General features: G+C 38.7%; 1 protein-coding gene across 17 annotated transcripts in view; it reads left to right on the top strand.

Moving 5' to 3' along the window:
* The window catches only part of LOC137295405 (ryanodine receptor-like), a 173,589-nt gene extending 147,507 nt beyond the window's left edge, over positions 1-26,082 (top strand). For 11 of the 17 annotated variants that reach the window (XM_067826762.1, XM_067826761.1, XM_067826763.1 and 8 more), the window contains 29 exons: positions 448-685; positions 1,194-1,322; positions 1,891-1,995; positions 2,436-2,517; positions 3,962-4,032; positions 4,170-4,235; positions 5,257-5,336; positions 8,061-8,222; positions 8,477-8,633; positions 9,104-9,202; positions 10,112-10,194; positions 11,561-11,590; positions 14,120-14,320; positions 14,787-14,981; positions 15,251-15,350; positions 15,469-15,548; positions 15,885-15,981; positions 16,400-16,486; positions 17,304-17,681; positions 18,601-18,719; positions 19,017-19,077; positions 19,295-19,441; positions 19,698-19,829; positions 20,884-20,932; positions 21,271-21,378; positions 22,191-22,255; positions 22,435-22,535; positions 23,423-23,474; positions 23,719-26,082. In XM_067826762.1, the coding sequence (XP_067682863.1) occupies positions 448-685; positions 1,194-1,322; positions 1,891-1,995; positions 2,436-2,517; positions 3,962-4,032; positions 4,170-4,235; positions 5,257-5,336; positions 8,061-8,222; positions 8,477-8,633; positions 9,104-9,202; positions 10,112-10,194; positions 11,561-11,590; positions 14,120-14,320; positions 14,787-14,981; positions 15,251-15,350; positions 15,469-15,548; positions 15,885-15,981; positions 16,400-16,486; positions 17,304-17,681; positions 18,601-18,719; positions 19,017-19,077; positions 19,295-19,441; positions 19,698-19,829; positions 20,884-20,932; positions 21,271-21,378; positions 22,191-22,255; positions 22,435-22,535; positions 23,423-23,474; positions 23,719-23,820 (3,376 nt within the window). In that variant the 3' untranslated portion in view covers positions 23,821-26,082. Of the gene's footprint in view, positions 1-447; positions 686-1,193; positions 1,323-1,890; positions 1,996-2,435; positions 2,518-3,961; positions 4,033-4,169; positions 4,236-4,565; positions 4,646-5,256; positions 5,337-8,060; positions 8,223-8,476; positions 8,634-9,103; positions 9,203-10,111; positions 10,195-11,560; positions 11,591-14,119; positions 14,321-14,786; positions 14,982-15,250; positions 15,351-15,468; positions 15,549-15,884; positions 15,982-16,399; positions 16,487-17,303; positions 17,682-18,600; positions 18,720-19,016; positions 19,078-19,294; positions 19,442-19,697; positions 19,830-20,883; positions 20,933-21,270; positions 21,379-22,190; positions 22,256-22,434; positions 22,536-23,422; positions 23,475-23,718 lie in introns of all 17 variants that reach the window. The other 6 variants (XM_067826764.1, XM_067826759.1, XM_067826748.1 and 3 more) reach the window with 3 other exon arrangements.
* The last annotated feature ends 355 nt before the right edge of the window (positions 26,083-26,437 follow it).

Genomic DNA, 26,437 nt, shown 5'->3' with positions numbered 1-26,437 from the left:
TAACAGACGGCTGGCAGTTAATTCAATTATTGATTGCGTGAATAATTGACTGTGCGATGTAGTCTAAATTGTCAATGCCATGAAATCTGCACCAAGCGAAAAAGACATATGTTTACAGTAAACCAATGTGCTCTAATGAATACACACATCATTCAGATTTAACTTTGATCCACATATTGATATACAAGGGTATAAGAAATCGTTAACTGATTTCTATGCAAAAATCAAGGTGATTGAGTTGATGTCTCCTGTAGTGAGCCTTGAATGACTGGATAATCCCAGCGTCTAGGTGCTGCAGGTGGCATCTTGTTTTAGGTGGCAAGAAGTAGCTGAATGTGATTTTGAGTTTCCATGCTTGCCATATAAAGTTGTCACTGATGAAAAATAAATGATGTAAGCTTGTCATAAAAGTCCCTGTTCCATCTATCACCTTGCTGCCATTTTCAGTGTTCTTGACCTTGACGCCTTTGAACGTACCAACAAGGCTGAGGGACTTGGAATGAGCACAGACGCAGCTTCAGCAGACAAGAACGCTGCCGAATTCACCTGCAAGTTGTTCCGCTTCCTGCAACTGATGTGTGAAGGTCATAACCTGGAGTTCCAGAACTACCTGCGCACCCAGGCCGGCAACACCACCACCGTCAACATCATCATCTGTACTGTGGACTACCTACTCAGACTCCAAGTAAGTAGGGGTGGGATTCTTCAGAAGTTGACAACATGGTCATTCCTTAAGTAGGAAAGGTCGGGTTTATACATAGCTTTTCAGAATGACGGTTGTGGGATTTGTGTTGGGACGTAATGTTTTGTGAGGGGATAAGCAGATGATTAGATCCTCGTCAACTTCATCATCATCATCTTCAAAGTTGCCTTCTCCCCAAGACTCAAGGTCAGTGGGTCATGCTTCAGATCAGATGTCACCTAAACCTGGCATTTTGGATTGTAATTATTGAATCCTAAATACTTATGGCATGTATTTGAATTGGTTCAGGTGTTTGTATTAAAATTAAATGCAGTTTGTTTTGGTTAGGAAGTCAAGTTTTGATGCATTATGTACAGCACTTATTTTGATATCTGGAATATATTTGGAATACTGTTTAGTATCATTTCACCTGCTAAAAGCAAATAAGGTCAATGGTAAAGATAGATGTGACATGGCAACAAACTTGATGAGTTACCTGTGTTGACTTCAGGAATCCATCATGGACTTCTACTGGCACTACTCAGGGAAGGATGTCATTGATGTGGCGGGCAAGGAGAACTTCTGCCGAGCCATCATGGTTGCCAAGCAGGTCTTCTGTACACTGTCTGAATACATTCAGGTGAGACATGATGAGACAGAAAGGTGAGATACAATGCATGTGAGTCATGATTTGTATATGAGACAGACAGGTTTGATGTTACCATACAATGAAACAGAGGGAACATGGCAAGATTTAAAGGTGAGACAAAACCAGACAATGCATGTGAGTCATGATTTGACAATGGGACAGTCAGGGTTGACATTGTCGTATGATGAGAGAGGTAAGACAGTGAGACATACAAGTGCGACACAATAAGACAGTTCAGGTGAGTTACAACTTAACATTGGAATGGTCAGTTTGAAAGCTATCACAATGAGACAATTGGAGACATACAGGTGAGACCCAACTAGACAATGCAAACATCAGGTTGGACACTACATTGAGGTAGTTGAGACATGATGACACTTTAATGTGTGAAACATGACCAGACACGGGTAACAAGGTTTTGAGAAGATGACGCAACAATATCATAACGTTTTTTTTATATTTGTTTAACTAGGATATCTATAGGTAATACATACTTCTGTTGTGCTCACTAATACATGTGGATAACACTGTGGATAATGTACTGTTATTCTTGTTCTAGGGTCCTTGTTCTTTGAACCAGCTGGCTCTTGCTCACAGTAGGCTGTGGGATGCTGTTGGAGGCTTCCTCTACATCTTCTCCCACATGCAGGACAAACTCTCAAAGGTTGGTCACGCCACATACCTATCAGTCTTTCTACAGCTCAGGACCTTCCTACCTTCAAGACCTACAGACATATTACCCTCTGCACTTATCTCAACAACTGTTACTTGCTGTCCCAAGCTATAATCTAAAATCTTTTGGCTATAAAACCATTTCAAACATATGCAGCAACATCTCAGTGGAATTTTCTCCCATTTGAGTTAAAACCATCTCCTTCCCTAAGTGCATTGAAGCCATGACTCATCTATTTCTCCACTAAAAGTGACTTTTAGTCATCTGTACCTGGCATCTATATGTAGGCTTAATTTGAGCTCAGGAAGCATTTTGAGCATATCCCTGTGATGTGGAAATACACTATATAAATGGCCTATTCTTATTATTCCTGGCAGTGTTTAAGCCATCTTGGGACATGGTTCATGATGGCTGTATTCCTTCTGTTCCAGGACCCAGATCAGCTGGACCTGCTGAGGGAGTTCATGAAGCTGCAGAAGGAAATGATGATCATGTTGCTGTCCATGTTGGAAGGTGGGTGGTGGGAGGACCTGCTATATAGTGTTGGAATCGGTGGATCTTGTTTACTGGGGAAAAGGTCGCAGATGGCATTCTTAGTGTGCCCAATATTTGCAAATGTGGGGCCAAGTAAGAATGCCACCTGGGCCTGATGTAATGAGGGAATGTGAAGTAGAAGGTGAAGGGTTGTCCTGGGTTGGCTGGATCTTCTGTAGCGCTAGTCTCTGCTGCATGTCCTAGGTTGTCCTGGGTTGGCTGAATCTTCTGTAACGCTAGTCTCTGCTGCATGTCCTAGGTTGTCCTGGGTTGACTTTATCTTCTGTAACGCTAGTCTCTGCTGCATGTCCTAGGTTGTCCTGGGTTGGCTGGATCTTCTGTAACGCTAGTCTCTTCTGCATGTCCTAGGTTGTCCTGGGTTGGCTGGATCTTCTGTAACGCTAGTCTCTGCTGCAGGTCCCAAGTTGTAATGGGGTTGGCTATATATAATGTAATGCTAATCTCTTCTGCATGTCCTAGGTTGTCCTGGGTTGACTTTATCTTCTGTAACGCAAGTCTCTTCTGCAGGTCATAGGTTGTCCTGGGTTGGCTGGATCTTCTGTAATGCTAGTCTTCTGCATGTCCTAGGTTGTCCTGGGTTGACTTTATCTTCTGTAACGCTAGTCTCTTCTGCAGGTCATAGGTTGTCCTGGGTTGGCTGGATCTTCTGTAACGCTAGTCTCTTCTGCATGTCCTAGGTTGTCCTGGGTTGACTTTATCTTCTGTAACGCTAGTCTCTGCTGCATGTCCTAGGTTGTCCTGGGTTGGCTGGATCTTCTGTAACGCTAGTCTCTGCTGCATGTCCTAGGTTGTCCTGGGTTGACTTTATCTTCTGTAACGCTAGTCTCTGCTGCATGTCCTAGGTTGTCCTGGGTTGGCTGGATCTTCTGTAACGCTAGTCTCTGCTGCATGTCCTAGGTTGTCCTGGGTTGGCTGGATCTTCTGTAACGCTAGTCTCTGCTGCAGGTCCTAGGTTGTCCTGGGTTGGCTGGATCTTCTGTAACGCTAGTCTCTGCTGCATGTCCTAGGTTGTCCTGGGTTGGCTGGATCTTCTGTAACGCTAGTCTCTTCTGCATGTCCTAGGTTGTCCTGGGTTGGCTGGATCTTCTGTAACGCTAGTCTCTGCTGCATGTCCTAGGTTGTCCTGGGTTGACTTTATCTTCTGTAACGCTAGTCTCTTCTGCAGGTCATAGGTTGTCCTGGGTTGGCTGGATCTTCTGTAACGCTAGTATCTGCTGCATGTCCCAGGTTGTAATGGGGTTGGCTATATATAATGTAATGCTAGTCTCTTCTGCAGGTCCTAGGTTGTCTTATGTAACACTAGTCTTCTGTAGGTCATAGGTTGTCTTATGTAATGCTAGTTTCTGCTGCATGTCCTAGGTTGTCCTGGGTTGACTGTATAGTTTCTCTTCTCTCATTCTAGGCAATGTGATGAATGGACCAATTGGAAAACAGATGGTTGACACTCTGGTTGAGTCATCCAGCAATGTGGAGGTGAGTTTCGAAATTCCTGACTCCTGCTAGTGGCACGTTGATGTGTGCTCCATACTGTCAGGTATGTGCTCCAGTTTCAGGTATGTGCTTTGCTTGGTTACTCAAGTTACTCATCTTATGTCACATCTTTTCCTCAGATGATCCTCAAGTTCTTCGACATATTCCTCAAGATGAAGGACCTGACCACTTCTGAAGCATTCTTGGTGAGAACATCAATCTTATATCTTTACATGTACTTCATCATGGTAGAAAAGTCAGTCACAAAACACAATAACACTAAAAAAAATGTCTCAAATGAAAGAATTACCTAGTAATGGAATCAATTAAATTCTTTACATTGCCATTAACAGTGCAAATTAGACATTAATTGTTTTTGGATTACAAATGTGATTAATTTTATGAGAAATGTGATTTTTTAAACATAAATGTTTCAGTTGTAATGTGAAATGTCCATTGTACATGATCATATTTTATAAACATGCCTTTTGAAATATTTTGTTCATGATGTATGCTTTATTTAATGCAACATGAAGGAATTTGATACAAATCATGATGGGTACATATCTGCCAAAGAGTTTCGGAAAGCCATGGACAGTCAGAAAGCATACACACGGTTTGTACAACTTTTGACATGGAGTTCCTTCACAGACCAACCAGAGTTGTTGTCAAGTGTAGATGTTGGCTACAGCAAGACTTGAATGTCAACCATACACAGTGCATTCCTTGTAAAAGTTTGACAAGCAGTAGATGGCTTAGCAGTGAATCATCCCAAGACATGGGTTTGTTTCAATTATAGTGTGATAGTGTGGGTTCATTTTTTCTGATTCCAGACAGGGAATGGATTGAATATTGCAGAGAGGGCATCATCCTACTCATTAGGATTAGGATTTTGGGGAGAATTTGTTCCCAAAAATATTTGAATTAAGTTTATTTATTTGTTTGGGTTTTTAAAAATTTCTTTGATAAAAAATCATTTGAGTCTTTTTTTCAAAGAAAAATTGTCTTGAAGTTTTGACAAGAAATTTGGTCCAGATCAAAATTCCTAGTGCTCATCCCAACAAAAATATGGCATCTTTCCTTTCCGTTTGAAGATTGTCACAGAAGACATTGCAATAAGGGGCTGTGTATTGTTGGAAGTACTGGTGCTGCAGCTGTCATCTCCACTTGTTACACTGTGGCTGGTCTGTGGTTCTGTATCTACAATGTACATGTTTCTGTCTATAGGAGTTTGATACCAACAATGATGGTTGGATATCACATAAAGAGTTCCGTCGTGCTCTTGAAGCCCAAAAGTTCTACTCGGAGTAAGTGGGCATGAGTGTGGGGTTCCACGAGTGATGTTACATTATCCCATGAGTGACGTTACATTATCCCTGATGTTTCATAATCTTCCCTTCATTTGATAGTCTAGAGACATTAAAAACATCAAGAATGACTCTACCTGTGGTGTTGACATGACCAATGTTTTCCATGTTTGCTGTGAGTGTCACCCAGTTTATGTGTATACACCTAGAATAATGTTAAGCAAAATGGATATATTTTCCATATAGAATTATATTTTGTGTGAATCATATTTTCAGATTTTGTGATAAAACACATATACTTGTACACAAAATGACATGTTACATACAGCTACTTAAATATATTAACTATCAAAATGTTCTTGTTTGTTCTTGACCAAACTGCCGGCTGAGGAAATACTGTGTTATTGACACTTTTAATAAAGAGATCATTGCATCATACATTGATGCTCATGCTGTTGATCACTGGGTTGTCTGGCCCAGATTCAGTTATTACTGTCCGCTGCTTTACAGCTTGAATATTGCTTAGTGTGGCAGTAAATACAGTGTCATGTAATAATATTTTCAAAATATTTTTGGGAATAAAAGCAACAAAACCTTTTATACAGAATGTCATTCGTAAGGAAACCGTGGATATACAAAATATACAGGTGGTGCTTAACATTTTTCTAGGTGTATAGATCCATTTTAAGATTGTTTCTATTGATGATGATTCAGGTTGTTGTTACAGCAGCCTGCAGTGCGTGCTCAGTAGTAAAGTGTAACAAGCTACTGAGTTTCTACATGTTTCATAGATATTGCTGCTTTCTGTGGCATACTGACAGTGGTGTCTGAATTCCCAGGGTTTAACCTGCAGAGTTTCATATTTCATTATTTAAGAGTGAGTGCATGATCTTAGTTTTCTACCGCATTTAGCAATATTCCAGCTATATGGCGGTGGTCTGTACACAATCGAGTTTGGACCAGACAGTCCAGTGATCAACAGCTTCAACATGGATCTAGAGAATCGTGATATGATGACAGTGAGCCTGATCGCTGTTAGTTGCCTCTTACGACAAGCAGGGGTTACTGGAGATCAGTTCTAACATGGATCTTCACAGGTTGATTTACTAGTAACCCATTGGTTTTAGAACAAGTACCCAGCCTTCTGTGTTTGCTGAGACAACTGAATTGATCAGACAAGTTCCTTGGGTTGATCGGGCATCATTGTTCCTGCACTGGTTGTTTCTTAAAATTTCAGTCACCGAGTAGTTTGCTGAAGATTCTTTATGACTATATGATGTTGATATATTTACCTCTGATTAAAGAAACACAGAATGCTCTGGATGTTCTTCCATTTTGTGTATGTCACATGTCAAGTAGTTAGTTGTACATGCCGTTTTATATTTTATGCTGAACTCGGCAATATCACAGTTATGCAGTGGAATCGAGTTGTTAAAAGTGTTTGGGTAGCTTACTGGATAAAAGCTTAGGGCCATCCTGGCATAAACATAAGTTTGATTCCATATCAACTTTCACTATCCTGTGTATTTTATCTCTATCTTGTCCAGATAAATATCCTGGACGTAGTTGCTGCGCTACCATCACATTGTTTTCATCAGGAGTTGAATGATTCAGTGCTAGTAATGGATGTCCACACATGAGTGAGAGAAGAACTGCACTAAGTTTATGATAGGAGTGATTGACATGTTGGCAAAGTGGCAAACAGGTCCCAAATATGTTCACCAGTAGAATGGTGATATAAGTAACTGGATAAGTGAGAATGTTTCAGTGTTAAATAGCATAGATCTCACCTCATTCAGTATCTGATGTGTGGCACCAGAACAGAAACATTGTTCCATGCTCTAATTGATTTGAAATCCATTTAAAATGTTTTTTGCCCATTTTTCATCTGTTTTCGGACCATATCACAAAAATACCCTGCAAGTTTTGGCAGTGTAGCGCATGAAACATCAGCTGAGTCATATGACGCTGTTCTGGCTGATATGTATTGTTTAGTTTTGAGGTGGCTGATTGATGGGCTTATATGTTAGGCCCGACCAATTTTATTTCTTGTTTTACGAATCCACTGGTTGTATATTTCCAAGAATAAGAAAAAAAATCTATTTTACCCAATTAAAAGATATAGTCCTAAAGTGTTTATTGGCCAACTTACAAGACAATTTCTTTTAGTTTTTTTTTACCCCATATACACTTCATAAATTGCCTGAATTAAATACTTTTATTATTTAGAAGGAATGTTACTTTGACTGGTGATATTATTTCTATTTTTATTTTCCTCCTGCCTTTACGTTTTGTGAGGACAAAAGTCTGTAAAACAAGAAATATAAATGGTCCGGCCTTAAGTACTTTTACAGAATTATATACAGGGTTAAATGTTTGCATGATATTAACCCATCAAACACACTCTTAACTTTTATATACTCATGTCAAATAACCATTTATTATTGCAGGCTGATCTGTTGCTTGATGTCGTTATTAATAATTTTTAAAATGCAGTAACATGTTCATTGGGGAATGTGCGGTTAGATTTAAAATAGTGTATACTGAATACTTTATGTGTGAGTGGTTTTCAGCTGCATGATAATATTTTCATAATGGTTATTTTTGGCTTGCAGTGCTGAAATTGTATCATGGGATGGTACCTTTTTAAACCAATGCCCCATCCGATGTTGAATTTGTGGTGAACCTTGTGTTAAGGTATTTTTAATGTTGCTGTATTGCCAGGGAGGAGATTGAGTACATCATGATGTGTGTTGACGCCAACCATGATGGCAAGGTGGACTTCCACGAGTTCACGGACAGGTTCCACAATCCCGCCAAGGACATTGGCTTCACCATGGCTGTCCTCCTCACTAACCTGTCAGAACACATGCCGAATGAACCAAGGTTAGTACTAGATGGTCACTGGGTCTGAATCCCTTATTCACTCTGGTTATTCTGCTTGGTTTGTGTGCACCATATGTCTGACCATGGGTTTCATCAAAGCTTTTATGTCTTAAGGGTTGCAACACTTTGGGCTGTGTAACTTATTAAGTTGAGATGTCTTGAAAAAGATGAATAGTGTTCAGTCTGACATTGACGTATCATCAGATTTGATTTCAATATGGGACACCATATGCAACAAGCTCTTTCTTTCCCAGACTTGAGCGTATGCTGGAGAAGGCTCGTAGTGTGCTGGACTACTTCACACCCTACCTGGGCAGGATTGAGATCATGGGTAGCGCCAACAGGATAGAGAGAGTCTACTTCGAGATCAAACAGTCTCATATCGACCAGTGGGAGAAGCCCCAGATCAAGGTACCACACAGACATGCAAGCTCAATTACAGCTTGCTAACTCTGACTGGGTCATTACTTTTGCAAATGAGATGTAACATTGATATCTGAATGGTCAGGTGATGGATCACTTTTCATTGATTCTTGAATGGACTATTCAGAAACAGGTGGTCAGGCTCATTGACCAGACTGATTCTTGTCATCATGTTTCCCAGATTGATGCTCATGATGTCAATCACTGGATTGCATTGTGTCAAACGATCAGCATAGTTTGCTAAGTAGAATCTGTGTTTAATAAATACTCTGACTCTACCCTTTGAATTGAAATTGAAATGATTGATAGTTTATTTAACATTAGATAAAATTTGGTTGGCTGCATTGGTTGATAGGGTAGATCCTTCTGTTGCTGGACCATGTCAGTTATGAATTTGTTCTGGACAAAGACAATTACATAATTCTCTGAAAGTATTAAATGTATGTTTCGTGTTTTAGGAGTCGAAACGTTCCTTCCTGCACAGCGTGGTTAATGAGGGAGGTGACAAGGAGAAGCTGGAGAGCTTTGTCAACTTCTGTGAAGACACCATCTTTGAGGTGAGTTGTACAGTATTAAACTGGTAGATTTGGTAAACAGGATCATGTGATCAGGAAAAATTGCTGACCATCTGGAATGTTCTATTTTCATCTTGAACGGTCAAATTTCAAAAGTAGCCCCTCTAGTGGTCTGGTAAATATTATTACTGCTGACAGTAAATATTTCATAATACCAGCAGATTTGGGGTGCCTAAGGTATTATGATAATTATGTTATACTATTTACAATTGTACAGTTACGATAACCAATCACAACAAGTGTACTTTCAGCTTACTTCAACTCAATGCATGGCAGGTTAGTGCTATATAGTTTATTGTGATGCCTACGAACAGGAAAGTATTCAGAAATCTCATATTTGTTGTTGTTGTTGAGAATTGGACAAGTTTGTCCCTAGACTGGAAATTTTTTTAATTTACTTGTCCATATGTCTGGCTTAGAATTTTGGAAGCTGTAAACACTGGTGTATGGAATAATGTTATATTGGTGGTAGTGGTACAGGGACATGTGAACTTTGTGGGTGGAAACATTCTACGATGTTGAGTGTGCAGTATGTTGAATGTTATAAGTTTTGATGAATACTCCATTAAATACTGAATTCTCACTCTTTAAAAATATTTTGGTAAAGGTGTTCGTGCTTTATCATGCAATTTATCAACAATAGGAAGAACATAGTTCAAAGGACCGTAGATGATTGATCACAGCAAAATGAACTCAGCAACAATAAACATAGAAGACTCATTATGATCCTATGACTTATAAAGTGTCACACCAACGTTGGAGTACAAAAACTTTGAAATGTTGGGCAAATTCGATGGAGAAGGAAGATGTAACCACACAGTGAGTTGTTGCTTAGCACCCTATTTTTGGTGTAAATCTAAGGTCACTAATGACATACTGTGTATGTAACAGATGCAGCATGCCACCAGCATTAGTGCTGAGGAGCAGAGACTGGCAGCCATGAGGAGTGGGGCTGGCATCTCAGGGGAAGGAGGGTAAGTCATAATACCTTTACCATCACCAAGGTGGACATGAGACCTTGTTTAGGGTTGTGTATCCCACGATTAGTATATAACATTCACCAAATAGTTTGATCCCATTTGTAGCCTGTAGTGATTGGTAATCACTACTTATTCCAGAAAGGGATATTTGTGCTGTTCGTGTTGTAACTGTATGTCAGGGTAAGGGAGTTCTTAATATTTGACAAATAGAGTTTTGGCAGGTTTATCAGCAAGGAATTACAGCAGATCCAAATCTGTGATAATGTTAGGAATTCACAGTACGATTGACTTAAGTCTTTGTTAAAGTCAGTTAGTTACCACAGATGCAGCATTAAGATCCTTTTCTGGAATGGGACCTTTAGACAGTTATCCTCTGTGCCTTAGAGTAAGGATGAGTGCTTACATTTTCAGCTGCTTAAGCTTTCAAACGAAAACCTGCTTAAGCCCCCCCCCAATACAGGTTGCCCGGTGACATTTGCCTCAATAGTTTTGTTGTGAGTGTGATGTTAATTCAGAATGCTAGAAATGGTCAGCCAATCACTTTACAGTAAGGAATGAAATAAATTCTGTGCTGTTGAGTTGGATGGGGACAGTGGTGAAGTGGTTGGGAATGGTGAGTGAGTGAGTTTAGTTTTACACTGCACTCAGCAATATTCCAGCCATATTGGCGGCGGTGTGTAAATAATCAGTCTGGACAAGACAATCCAGTGATCAACAACATGAGCATCGATCTGCGCAATTGGGAACCGATGACATGTGTCAACCAAGTCAGGGAGCCTGACCACCCGATCCAGTTAGTCGCCTCTTAAGACAAGCATAGTCGCTTTTTATGGCAAGCATGGGTTGCTGAGGCCTGTTCTACCCCAGGACCTTCACGGGTCGGTAGGGAATGGGTGTTTATCATGACGATGAAGATATACTGCCCTGTGTTATAGAAGCTGGTTTACTAAAAAATAATTTATCTAACATATTTTGTTTTACATTGTTCTGGCTTTGGATTTAATTTTTGTGATATCAATTAATTGTGTATGCCCCTTTAGTAAGATGCGTGTTAACATTCATAAAATGTAACAATTCATTCCGTGGATCATTTAGATAGTTTATATGTGGATGGTGTGATTTATGCGGCAAAATAATCATCATTACAACATAATTTTAGTATCATTGTGATTGTTAGCTTATTAGCTTAGCTTATCATTTCGAATGGTGTGAGATACTAGTGTCAAATAATATTGATCTGAAGTAATAATTGAAATGCAGTCAGTTTAGTAAGAGATACTGTTTTTGTTTAGGCATGACTTTGTTATAGGTGTGTGTGAACGCTTTGCATTTTGTTGTCATTTGTGCCTTAAATTTTCAGTGAAGAGCAACGACCTAAGAAAAAGAAAGGGTGTGGATTATGATTTATTTTCTAAGCATTAACTCAATACTAATACATACTGTTGTCCCACAGTTCAGCATTATGACATTAAAGGATGTATCGCTAACAAACGTGGAATGAGTCCTCTCAAATGTTTCTCAAGAATGTTGAAGTGTATTCACTATCAGAGAGAGGATGCATACTGTAGCATGGAACTATTTTGAATACAGCCTCTCTCTGTATGTTTATGTGAAGGTTATGGTGGACAATAGTACTTGTCATAAGTCACCTGATTGTTATATTCTCTTGGTTGCCTCTATCCTCGATAAATCTCCATGATACAGTGGATGCATCTACAGCCCGGCCCAATATTTTGTTACCTCCCTTTGCTGTTTTTTATTATCCAAACAGGTGTATATGTTGGGAAGTTGACTACCAATCACAACTTACTTTCGCTTCTTAAATTATCTTACAGATTAAACTTGCTAACACAAATGCAGATGTACTGTGAAAGAGGTAGAAGGAGTTCTTACATAAAGTTTCTAACTGGTCAGTTTGTGTAATTTTCTGGCCAAATTTGAGTTGCACCGTGAACAAACCTTCACGACCGTGACTGCGATCTTTGTGTACAGTGGCAAGCTTGGTTGTAACGGCAGCTTAGCTGATTGGCTACTGCGAGAATGCAGACCAGCAAAGGGAGGTCATAAAATTATCAAGCCGTAGATGCATCCAGGGTATAGTGGAGATTTATCAGAACATATACCCTGCAGATTACTGAGAATGGGTTGCCTCATGATGTGTGCATGTATGGAGTCCGTCACATTTGTGTGTCGGTACTACCATGGCTCAGTGCTCTATGCACTTGTTCTTCTTAACCCACACAATACCTTATTATTAGTACTTTTCAGGTTTATGTGCACAGGGTTCTGCCATCACCCATGACTGCATGTGTTAACCCACAAAATTCACCATTGTTAGGGCCCAGAGTTTCAAAGTTCTCTATAGGCTAGGACAGTCATAAATGCCATGCATTTACATTAACTTATGACCATCTTAGTGCTAAGTGAGCTATGAAAATCAAGGCCCTGGTTCCAATGAAAGCCCAATCATATAACTGAGAAATCAGACAAATGTGTTGATGGTACTTGCTGAATCAGATTTGTCTGACAGAGGTCATGAGATGGTTGATATGTGGTTTCTCTAGTATTTGCCATAATGACCTATTTCCTCCAATTTTGCATGTTAAATGCGTGTTCAGAATTGCAGTTAGTTTCATAGCATGATGTCATTGTTATTGTTTATCATGGACATATACTTTTTCTTATGGAACATGCGCTAAGGCCCACTTGCCATCATAAAATGTAAGGGTAGTGTTTGGAATGGAGCCAAACGTAAGGGCTGTAATTCTACACACACAAAATATATTTGTGCCATAAACATATTTATTGTACTGTAATACTGTAAACTGTATTAAAGAAGGAACTAGAACCAAAGCATTACTTTAATGCAGAAATGCAGAAAATAGGATAGACATATACAATCTATCAAAATATATATTGAAGTGCAGGTGCCAACAGGGTCTTACAATACTATGTCATCATGCCCTGGCAGCATGAATTGTCATTCATACTATCAGCCACTGCTTTGCCTGGGCAATAGCATGACTATTGCTTGCCAGGGCATAAAACATCACAGCATTAACTATCCTAAAGCAAGACAGAAAATTAAGTAATCTTTGCTTTAAAATTGCACATGTTATTTGCCTAACAACTAACATTTTGATGCAATAACAATATTATTTCCTGATAATATATCATTATAAGTTCTTCAAGCTATCTTCTCATAACAATATATAATTAAATATTTTCTATTTGTGAATAATTTGCTTTGATATTTTTTACCTCTTCCATAAGAACATTTTTTTGAATGTCTGTTCTTAATTTCAACTTCATTTTCATGTGGTGAAACTGCATGCTTAACCACTTTGAAGATCACATCATAAACAAGTGACAAAGTTCATTAAAATTAAGACATCCATCTTCATTGCTTAGCTATTGCTACTAATTTGAAGGAGTTCAGAATACTAAAAATAGCTTTTGGCGTAGTTGCTGTTCTGTATTTTCCACCATATTTTTGTGTTGTTGCCTAAATATGGTTGGTATGGGACAGTTTTTTAAACAGAGTAGTGGGTTTTCATTCTTGCTAAAATATGTTTCAGATTTGGTAATTCTTTAATAACTATAAAATTCATTTGAGCAACACGTTTTGTGATCTTACAGAAATGTTTTAAAAACCACTTCAATGTTATGAAGCTTAGTTTTATTAATAATTTGATGTTAATTTTACTTAACACAATAGCTACTTCAATATTGTTCTAATAGACATTTGAAACACATCTGCGTTGGATGCAGGCTTTCCTACAATAAGCTCTAAGTTTATTTCAAATAATTCTGACTGTATCATCAACATATTTGATCAAGAATGAAAACCAAGGAGATCCAAACAAATTGTCTGAATGGTATGAATCTTACTATAACATACTGCCCAATCTGTCCATAGTGTGTTGGAGCCTGTGATACTGACGTACCGCTTCCTTCGGGAGTCCCTGGGAACTCTGTTGTCCTTCTTGACCTGGACCAACTTGAAGAAGACCTATAAGACTGTGAAGAGCATGACCTACTGGCAGCTGTTTGTGGCATCCATCAAGCTCAGCTTCAAAACAGCGTTCATGTTGATCACCCTCTTCTTCCACATCTGCTGGTCAGTATTGGACTTTGTGAAACTGAATGCTTGAAATTATGTTCATCGATGATCATTTTGTGAAATTAAGGGGACATGTCTTGTTGATCAAAAGTAATGATGGCCATCATTATATACTTTTTCAAACTGAAATGTTGTGATGGCCATCATGATCTTGTCAGGAAACGTGTGAAGATGCCTTCAAGAACTTGTCTCAAATTGAAAAGGCATGGTGCCTGTCTTGACTTTGTCTTGAACTGAAACTTAACAGAAACTACTGTGACTTAATCTTGAACTAAAACTTAAAGATGCCCAATGTGACCTTTTCTTAAAGTGAAGCTTATTGGTACCCCGTGACCTTGAACCCAGAGAGTATGCTAGGGATCAACATAGGTAAATACAAAAGGTAAGAGAAATGGTGAAAATATAGTTTGAGCAGATCCTGGCTCTTTTCTCCATGACTGATCACTAAGTGATGTTATTGCAGGACGTTGATGAAGTTCCTCATCAACCTGATGATGGGTGACCGCACTGTGGAAGACAGCAAGAAGCCAGAGGCTGAAACCACCATACCCCTTCCTGTTGGTCCTCTAGCACTAGCAGCTGCTGGGATACCGCCGGACGACACCAGAGAGCCCAACAAACAGGCTGCTCCAGCTACGGTTTCTGTGGACTCTAATCAGTGAGTACTTTTGTCCATGATTGTATCTGCTATGTCCTGCTGCTATGAGTGCTGATGCAGTGTCTTGCATATTATGAATGCAGTGCCCACTTCTTTATAGAGGAAATGGGGTAGCCAAGCCTGAAGCTCCCACTGATCCTACTGAAGGCCATTGATTCCCCACATAGATACAATGCATGAAGCCCAAATCAGGTGTCCCCCACCATGATATTACAGGAATATTAGTGGTGTTCAACCATACTCACTCACAGTCAATCGCTTCTTTACAGAAATATGAAGGCAGGAGAGAAGCAGGCATCAGCAGCAGCAGGAGCGACAATGGAGATGACGATGCAGGAAGAGACAATGGAGATGACGCAGACACTGGAGGTACTTGTGATGGACTAATGTTGTATATTCTCTGAAAAATGTCCAAACCTTTTCCTGCACTTTGTAAGTATATGTCTGTAAAACGATTTGTTTATTTGTCTCTGTTTCTGTGTCCCAGGTTGAGGAGGAGGTGATTGTATACAAGGAGCCGGAACCAGTTGTTGCACCACCTTTACCACCACAACCAGATGCTACAAAGTGAGTTCCTACCAGTTTTGACATACTTGCTGGTCGTGCCTGCCTTACAGTCTCATTTTATTGGTCATGTAAGGTTGTGCAAATGTGGTGTTAATGTAGTGAGATAGACGTTGAACAGATATTTCTAAGTGTTGACCTGAAGATATAGTTCCGACTCATTTGTCATCATTTGCCCCATGTTTATGATTGTTCTACAAATGTTCCTACAAGTATTGTCCAGAAGCCTTAACTTCATGTTGCTGTTTGTCATCAATGGACCCATATTTCTAATATCTACTCCACCACTCTACCTCCAAGTATTGTCATGAAGCTAAACCTACAGCTGTTTGTCCTCAGTGGGCTCCCACCAGGAATGGAAGGAGAGAAGGAGATTCCCACCGAGGAGGATGCTGGAGCAGACAGTCAAGAGTTCGATTACACCAAATACATCCTCGTGAGTTGCATCATGATTACCTCATGAAATACAAATCTCGGTAACTTGCTATGCAAGGTTTATTTTGCGCTGTGAAGTCTGTTAACATATGATGTTCTGGAATAACTTGCCACCAGTTTTGTAACAAGTCTAATTACATCTTTTGTAAATGTGACTTTTATCTAGCCATTATGTAAAAAGAATCTACATACCAAGTGATCATAAAAAGAAATATTTGATGTGGGTTTGAATCTTGTTTTGTTTGATTTTGTGTCAAGTGTTGTCACTGTACTGCTGGGCTCGTCAAAGTGGTGAACATTATAGACCATCATTCCTCCCTCTATAAGCAGACAACTCATAATGGTTTTTATGCTGAATGCAAAGTATAAACCTCGACTCACACTATCATATTGAGTGCATGCTTTTTTGTGTATTTCAGAGCTTGTTTGCCAGGAACTTTTACAACTTCAAGTACATCGCCCTTGCTCTTGCTTTCGCAATCAACTTTGTCTTACTTTTCTTCAAAGTAAGTGATGAACTTTGTCTTACTTTTCTTCAAAGTAAGTAATGAACTTTGACTTACTTTTCTTCAAAGTAAGTAATGAACTTTGTCTCACTTTTCTTCAAAGTCAGTAATCAAATTTGACTTACTTTTCTTCAAAGTAAGTAATGAACTTTGTCTTACTTTTCTTCAAAGTAAGTAATGAACTTTGTCTTACTTTTCTTCAAAGTAAGTAATCAACTTTGGTTTTATTTTCTCTGAAGTCAGTAATCAACTTTAGTTTACTTTTCTTCAAAATAAGTACATCTGCTTTATTCAAAAATAAGAACTTACTGTATGAAGTGCCTCTTCCTTGTGTATGAGTACTCAGGAAATAATACCTGTCTCAATCAGTTCCACATAGGGATAACTGTGGGAGCTCCAAGCTAGAGTTAGAGTTGTACATTGCTCCTGATATCAATCACTGGTTTGAAAGGATGATTACTTGATTGTTTGGTCCAGACTGGATTATTTACAGACTGTCACCATATGGGTGGAATATTGCTGAGACCGGTGTTAAACAACAAACCATCCAACAAGCATAATTAAAGATTTTGATCCATATAATTTGATACATGATTTTAAAACTCATGTGTGGACATGAATATTTAGCTAGTGCATTGAGTGTAGGTACTTCAAGGCACAGGTGGGTTAAACCTCTTAACCTAAGTGGGTCAAACTATTAACCTTGGAAAGTCATCTCATTGTCTTGAAAAGACCTTAAAAATCCTTAAATTGATAGACTCATGTATTGTGTGCACCTTACGTGAAATTATGTCCATCTCTGTGTTATACCTTCCAGGTGTCCAAGACTCCTCAACTACTTGGTGATGCTGCTGCTGCAGGGAACGACACTGATGTTGCTGCTGGTGGTGACGACGATGAAATTCCTGAAGTGATGTTGATAGAGGGAGACTATTCCTATTTGGAGCCTGTGTTACGTGTCATAGCAATACTACACACTCTGGTGTCGTTCTCCATGCTGGTGGCCTACTATTGTCTCAAAGTGCCTTTGGTTATTTTCAAACGTGAGAAAGAGATCGCCAGGCAGCTGGAGTTTGATGGCCTGTACATTGCAGAGCAACCAGGAGATGAAGATGTCAAAGGTCATTGGGATAAACTGGTGCTCAGTACACAATCATTCCCCGAGTCATACTGGGATAAGTTTGTCAAAAAGAAGGTGAGTGAAGGTTCCTTATGTTTTGCCATTGTTTATATTTAATGATGAGTTTGTTGACACATTGCTGGTTTCTCAAGTGTATGTATGTTTTTCAGCTGATTCCTCAAAGAGTTCTCAATTCTGTTTTTCATCTATATCAAAACTGCTACACCTATTTTTGCCAGATTTATCCTCATTCTCCTGATGTGTCTAGCGTAGTAAATACCAGGTTTTATGTCACGGCTATGACAGCTCTTGTAAACAGGGATCAGCTGTGCCTCTGTGTTGCTATGATGTCATTGGTACTACATCACAGAAGTATATTTATGTGCAATGAAACCTCTGATGTTTAAACACACTATGTTGCAACTTGAATTTGGCTGGGGCAACTAGGTTGAATGGTCGTAAGTTGCACCTGGTGTAAGTATGTTAACATCGACGTTACAGAGCATATGCATGCTCCTTCATTAGGTGAATGGTAGGGAGTATCAAGCATGATAATGACATTTTTGTCAAGATGAGGATGGTATTATCATCATTTTTATCAAAATATGTAGTTTCATATGTTTGACATTCTTTACAATCTGAATTTTACTGAGAATCCCAAATATAATGTGTTGTGTTTGACCACTTTCTAAATGGCATTGTGAGTTTAGACCTTTCGACCGTGGGAGCCATGCCAGTTTACACATGTCTGAGGGGTGCAGAAGTCTGTAATCTAGACTACCAGCTCTCTGACTTGATGCCTGAGTGGGTTAGATGGCTGACTGTATTCTGACTCTGTGTGTTCTGTTTTTGAATCCCAGGTGGAACTCAACCCAACAAAAATACTAGACTCTGCACTTTACTGAAAAAGTGTAATTTCAGATATAACATATTACAAAATGGTAGTGTTGATATGTTGGTACAGTATTATTTCCACTAACAAATGTGTTGCCAGGTTCGAGCCCGCTATGCAGAGCAGTATGATTATGAGCAGATCAGCAACTTGTTAGGAATGGACAAAGCAGAGCCTGTTGCTGAAGAAACAGATGATAAATCTGGCTACCTTCCACAGTTGTAAGTACATCTAGTGTAGATGTATTGGCCTGTGTCAATTTGAAATAAGCATTTTCACCTATCGCTCTTGTCAAAGAAATTTTTTGCAAGTCATTATTTATTGTCCCTCTTAAAAATATGAAAATGAATATAGTTTTATTTATTTTCGGCTATTAATCTATTGATTTGTTATTTATGTACCAGTTGTGATTTTGTTGGAAGTATATTCAGGTAGGTGTCTATTGAGTTCTCTATGTAGTGTATTATGGATGTGTTGGGTTAGGATATGTCGGTAATGCTATTATAATATTCTTTCAGTTTGAGGACAATGGACTGGCAGTATCAGATCTGGAAGTGGGGAGTCATTTTCACTGATAATGTAAGTGTCTATTGTATCAGCTGGTAGTATATACTTCTCAAAACAAGTTAAGGAATATTATGTGCATATTTCATAAATTAGTCCATCTGTTTTGGTGTGAATGATTAGCTATAGAAAAATAAACAGTGTTATAGTGCTCAATGTTTGAAAAACTTTGACACATTATGTGAAGGAGAAAATGTGAACATGCTCTTCAATTTAGTGTTCTTTGTTTCAGTCTTTCCTGTACATCGCATGGTACTTTGTCTTCTCCGTGATGGGCAATTTTAACTTTTTCTTCTTTGCTGCCCATCTACTGGATGTAGCAATCGGCTTCAAGACACTCCGGACCATCATGCAGTCCGTCACTCACAATGGGAAACAGGTATACCATTGTTGCCAATATTGATGGTTGTACACAAGAAACAGGTACATTATTGCTGACAGAACTGACAGATGAACACAGGACACAGATGCTGCCAATATTGACAGTTATTAACAGGAAATAGGAACACTATTGTTAGCAATATTGACAGTTATACGCAGGAAGCAGGTACACAATTCTGTATTAACAGGTATACACAAGATGTTTTTGTTCGCATGATTCTGTGATTTAATATTTGGTGGTGTTCTTGTTACAGCTGGTGTTGACAGTGATGTTGCTGAGTGTCATTGTGTACATCTACACCGTGATAGCCTTCAACTTCTTCCGCAAGTTCTATGTGAAGGATGAGGACGGTCAGATTGACTACAAGTGCCATGACATGTTGACAGTAAGTCTCTTCTATGACAAGGTTGGGGAACTATCACCTCCACGTATTAATCCCTCAAACATAATTAATGAGCAGTTTAATTTAGTATTTTGCTACTTTTAGCAATATTCCAACAAAATCACTGGCACAGAGCAATCTCAGTTACAATCAGTCTTGGACCCCTACAATCAACTTTAAAATTACAGTGTAATTGCCCTAATCAGATTTCACAAAGCTGATCTTAGCTTGATGTAAGATAACGTGCATTTAAGATCACGATCTTATCTATCATCAAACTGGACCAATTATAAGTTTTGATTGTATCTTACAATGATTTTAGCCTACAATCGCTTGTGCAAGTTGATGACGATTATAGCCGAAGCCTAAAATCACGATCCATCTGTGCAAGTGGACCCAGGAATAGATGTCACATGTTTTACTCATGTTGGGGAATAGAACCCAGGTCTTTGTTGTGATGAGCAAACACTTTAACCATTTCATACTACCTGACCACCCTAAAACATGACAGACCTATATCATGAACATTTATTTGGACAGCTCGATTGACAAGTACTTGGTGTTGATGCAGCACCATGGCAACAATCAGACGCCATCTTATATATAAGAATGAGCAAGATTTAAGTGTCACATGCTTATGAAAGAGTTGTCAAAATAATGATTTGATGGTCATAACATGTGGTCCATCAGATTATGTTAATTGTTGCTCATGCTATTAGCCACTAGTTTACCTGGTTAACACTTTCTCTTGTTCATACCCAAGCATACTTCAATCACACCCATGTAGGGAATGCAGTTTTTTGTAGAGACAAAAAAGGTTATTTTCAGATACAAGTGAGTTCATAACATTGCTGACCCCTGTAAATCTGGTGTAGAATTGGTCTGTAGTAATCCATGCTTGTCGTAAGAGGCGACTAACAGGATTGGGTGGTCAGCCTTGCTGACATTGACGCATGTCATTATAACTCAGTTACAGTGATCAGTGTATTGACAGGTCAGACTTGATTATCTACAGACCACCACCACATAACTCTAATGAAGCTTTGTTATATTTCAGTGTTTTGTCTTCCACCTGCACACAGGTGTACGAGCTGGTGGTGGCATAGGTGAGTAGTTGTCTTGTTCACCTGTAAAAAACATGTCTGCTGCAAACATGACACTGTGTTTGCATCTAAGTTTGTCTTCTTTTATGTCCTTGATTTTAGAGCTCATTCATTGATTAAAAATGGATATTCCTGTTTCTGCAAGCATGCATGTCACCATCAAGATTAAAAATCCAACATTTACTTGGGCATTTTGTTTAATGATCAGGGAGCAATTAAGTGTGTGTTTGTTAACACTTGAGGTCTAAAATTACAGTTTCCAGAGCCTGTGTAATTTTATTATATGAATGTTATTATTTTTGTATGTTTTCAAGTTATTAACTATAAGTTTGTTGCTTCAGGTGACGAGATAGAAGCAGCAGATGGGGATGTGTACGAGGTGTACCGTATCCTGTTTGATATCTCCTTCTTCTTCTTTGTCATTGTCATCCTGCTGGCTATCATTCAGGGTAGGTAACTGCTGTTGGCATGATGCCACGCTAAGCAATACTCAAGGTACAGTAGGTTTGACTAGAAAGTGTCCTCATGAATTGCTAAATATATCAGAAAGGTAGTAAGTAGATATTACGAGACAATATGTTCATGAATAACCTATCAGAAATTGTCATGCATCACAGAATATGTTGCTTAACAAACTATCATCATTCCACATATGATTGTCGACAGTTGGTGCAGATAGGCCAGGCAGCAACAGGGATAGGCAGGTGCATCTGATGCATGGGCGTTTCAGGATTACTGCCATGTGCTGATGACGAAATGAAATTCATTGTACAATCAAAAAGTTGATTATTAAAGTGTGTGATTTCGTTCACATTGAGGTGGAAAGGGGGAGGCCGTTATATGCCCTTGATAGTCGTGTGAAAAGTGCTGCCAAGGCTTATTTTTTCCATTGGTTCTGACTGAGAGGCCACTGATGAGACAGTCACAGAGACACTCCCCTCTGCACCTGTCTGTTCCCATTGCAAAATGTTACACTATCTGAGTATGATGTCACACTGTCAGACATGCCATTGAGCCTGACTGTATGATTATAACAAACAGAGGCTGTTCGGAGCATTTTATTGGAATATTCCTAAGTATGATCATTTGTTTGTGGCTCATGTAAGGGAATGTTTCATGTTTTAGCTGTAACCAGTGGTGGATTCAACAGCCATTTTGACCACCTGATTCTCCTTTTAGTCATTTAACTACCAGAAACTTTTACACATACATTTCTCTGGTCTGCAACTTGGTTTAACAGAATATTTGTTTGTGGTTTCAGGTTTGATCATTGACGCCTTTGGTGAGTTGAGAGATCAGCTTGAACAGGTGAAAGAGGACATGGAGGTAAGTAGCTGGTTGTCATGGAAACTGCTGAAGATATATGTGAACCTATATGTTTTCTTGTCTTCCCAAAAAGTTCACCTGTGCTCGAAAGATGCCCATATTTGTCAAATTTTGCAGCAGTCATAGACAGAAGTTCAGCTTCTGTTTGACATTTTATGTTCATTCCTCTTTTTTTCCAGTCCAAGTGCTTCATCTGTGGAATAGGGAAAGAGTATTTCGACAAAGTGCCGCATGGGTTTGAAACCCACGTACAAAATGAACACAATTTTGCAAATTACATGTAAGTATTTATCTTGTCTTCATCCTACTGCATCACTAGAGAATGGTTAGTTTGCTTCAGTTTCTGGCTGATAATCATTTAGTTGGTTTTATTTCCTGCACTCAGCAATACTGCTGCTATATAGCAGTGGGGTGTAAATAATCGAGTCCAGCAAGTGTGGTTACCTAGTGATAAAGTGCTCCTTCATCCCATTGTCCACATGGATGAAATGTGTGAAGATTGTTTTAAAGTTTCTTGTTGTGATGTTGCTGGAATGGTGCTAAAAGCTCACTCACAGTCAGGAACTGGGGAAATAGGTCATCTACATCCTGTGCTGGTTGTTGGAAGCTACTAGTTGGGGCTGTTAGTTGCAGTGACTTGTTCATGTGTGGCTCCTACTCTGATGATGTGGTTCATATAGCTTTAACATTGAGTAGGGGTAGGTATTGCAGAGAATTTTCATGTTGCGATATATTGTGATACGAAAGCATATATTATGATAGGTGTTGCAATATCTTTTAACATTATTTTTAACAAGAACTACTTATAAATGAGTGGATGCTTGATTTATTAGGCAAAAACACAACAAAATCACTGTGCATGATTAAATTTGAATAAAAAAAACTTTTATTTGTGAGAAAATACAGATGTATATAATATTTGACAGAATGAAACATGGAAAAGTACAATACAGAAAAAAGAAATATCCGAAGATTGCAGAGTTTTCTGAATTCATGTCAGAATACCTGTTTTCAATCAGTGTATTGCAATATGTATTGTTCTCATGTCCGAACAGGTAAATAACGGTAAACCAGTTATATTGCACAGCCCTGACATTGAGTGTGGTGTTGGGCACGAGAACAGCAAATGCTAACTGAGTTATAATTTGAATGTCCATCTGTCCCCAGGTTTTTCCTGATGCATCTCATTAACAAACCGGACACAGAGTACACCGGACAGGTAAGTCCTACCAGTGTATATACTGCTCAGCCTTTGACAGGGATCATCCAAATAGTGCAAGCCTTGCAGGGTTACATGTTCCTTGGGCTCCTTTCATGAGGCATCCTTGACTAAGGTTAATATTAATGTTAACTCCAATTCTATAACATTGCACTATACACTGCACTCAGCAATATTCTAGCAATATGGTGATGGTGAGTAAATTACAGTGTGCATGTAACATAACTTTATGTCTCCTTTACAGGAATCCTATGTATGGGAGCTGTATCAACAACGCTGTTGGAACTTCATTCCTGTTGGTGACTGTTTCCGCAAACAACATGAGGATGAAGTTTCTCTGCACTAAAACTGTCAGTGAATCATGAACTTTTTACCCAATGTCTGCGCAATAAGATACAATGACCATGGCCAATTTCGATGAGTGTTCCAAGAATACGGCACCAAATCCTCAGTCTTTGATAGGTGGATGGAAGAAGTTGGATCCATATTCTTGTGAGCAGGATTAAGATGGGAGTGATAATGCTGTCATAAAGGCTGATTATTGTGAGAAAAACATTACCTGTGCCAAAGACACATGAAGAGAATGTGGATTATTTTATTTCTTGTACAAGAATTTATTCAACACTTTGCAGATGCTGCAGAGTCGACTTGTATTAAATACTGTGTTGCTATGACAACTGCCATTGTGTCTGAAAGAAATAATCCTCTTTTCTACATCCAACTGTGTACGTTATATTGATACACCTTGACTGTTGATCTGACTTTTAAATTTTTGTATTGTAAATGTTTGTACATTTTGTAATATAAACTAGCAATGTTGATACACGACTGTAAAAACGAAGATCAGTCCTGACCTGTACAGTAACCACAGAGACCATGTCTGACCTCTACAGCGCCGAAGGTCATATGACCAGCTGTGCAAGGAAAGAGTTATGTACATACTTGCACTTTAATGACATCAAGCAGAGCTACAAAGTACAAACCCGTTTTGTGACAATAACATACTGATTATGGCAATGCTGTTATCTAATAACACTTGAATTATCTCAGTGCTGTGCCTTTCACTCAAGGTGACGCACAACGCGCGGAGTATTACATTGAGGTGTAGACAGTGTGATAGTAGAGTGTTGTTTTGTTATGTTATTTAGGTAGTACCGAGATGTCAGCCGTTTCCAACTTTCAGAATTATTACAAAGATTTACACCAAGTTCATCAATACACTTATGGGAAAGGTTATGTCAAAGGTTGTCAAAATATCAGGATTTTAATTTACATTTTTACCAGTAGTGGTTGCATTGAATATAGAAGCATGGTGGTTATAAACCCAGACCGTATAAAGATATGACAAGTTGTAAGCAAGTTGTGTTTTGTGTCAGCAAATGATTTTTCCCAATGTAGTGCATAAAGGCATTCACTAAATCATAGTTTTATCTTGTCGAGATTACAGATGACTGGATTTAATTCATAAAATGTAAAAAAAAATACATATTTTGACCGAAGAAGTCTTTTCGTCAAGCTAATGATGGTTGCTATAATAGGGGGAAGCAAGTTCAGGTAATGGTATTTGTGGAACAGATATTCCTAGCAACTAATCAGGGTTGGCATCTCCGTGAGTGAATGACGTTATTTATTAGTATGCAGAAGCGTGAGTCCATCCAGTGCTTATAAATACATTATTTGATGGAGATACATAATTGGTCTGACGGAGAAGCAGATTTAAGAGATTTCACTAGCATTCATATAAGCTTGTCAAGTCTCAAATGCTTGAAGCTGTTTCCACTGCTAGACACATCTTCAGAATTTTGTGTACAACAGATTTTGTCGGTTTGGAATGTTACTTTCCTCCAGTGAATAATTTTGGTAATATGTACAGTGTAAATACACAGGTTGTGTACAGTTTACATCCTTAACATAACGTTGTTGTACAGCATCTTCATGTTGCACATCATCATATAGTTGTAGGTGCTGAAAAAGGCTTGTGTTACAAGGTTGAAGTGTTGAGCACTTACCTTTTGAATGTAATTTATTTCTATTTATTATTGGTGTATTCATATTCCCTAGTAACTTATTTTGGAGAGTTGATTTGCAAAGTGCAATAGCGTTTCCATATTGTTTATTTACTAGTTGTTTTTAATAGGGCTTCTAGTACCAAATCAAAATGTTTTATATTAATGTTTTTCTTTTCCACCAAAATCGAAGTAGATGGCGTCATAAATCTATTTTTCCAAATGTGCAATAAGTCAGTAAGGATTGCTTCACAACTGTTGATATATTTATATTTCTAGTCTTTTGTTACTTTGTAACCTGACATTTGGAACTTGTACATTTTTCAAAGTTGATGGCTAGTGGGTGTACACTGTGAAGAAAAGATCTGTTTTTGCAATTTCAAAGCCAAATTTTGTAGCTTCTCGACTTGTCAAAACGGCAGTGTATGTCTGCGAGGATGGTCTTCCCACAGGTGGCCTGGGTGAGGTAGAACTCTGTGTGTGTGCCATGTATTGTTTGCCTTCATGTCATCTGGATTGTTGCACTCAACCTGCACTATCTGGGAACCAAACTCTTTTGGTTTGATTCAAGAAAGGTTTGAAAAATAAAGTTTGAAAAAATATATGTCATTGTTTTATTTGCAGAAAGTGTGCAGTCAGTAAGTATGGCTTCATATTGCTTTAGCAACATTACAGCAACATCACAATGGGGACACCAGAAATGGGTTTCGCACACTTCCTTTGGTCACTTGGCTACCCAACCGTCCCTTATTTTCTGAAGGAGAAGTTGCTGCTGATAAAGAGTATTGCTACACCCAGCAATTTCCCAGCTATGTGGTGGTCTGTTATTAATCTCGTCGGAACCAAACAGTTCAGTTATCAACATGATCATCGATCTAATCAAATGGGTCAGGTGTTTAATATTTTCATGACTTTGATATAATTTTGACCATCAGACCAGTGACTGATAACATGAAC

This window comes from Haliotis asinina, chromosome 8, assembly GCF_037392515.1.
Source record: "Haliotis asinina isolate JCU_RB_2024 chromosome 8, JCU_Hal_asi_v2, whole genome shotgun sequence".
In the NCBI taxonomy this organism is placed as follows: Eukaryota; Metazoa; Mollusca; class Gastropoda; order Lepetellida; family Haliotidae; genus Haliotis; species Haliotis asinina.
This window is presented reverse-complemented; position numbering and strand designations above follow the sequence as displayed.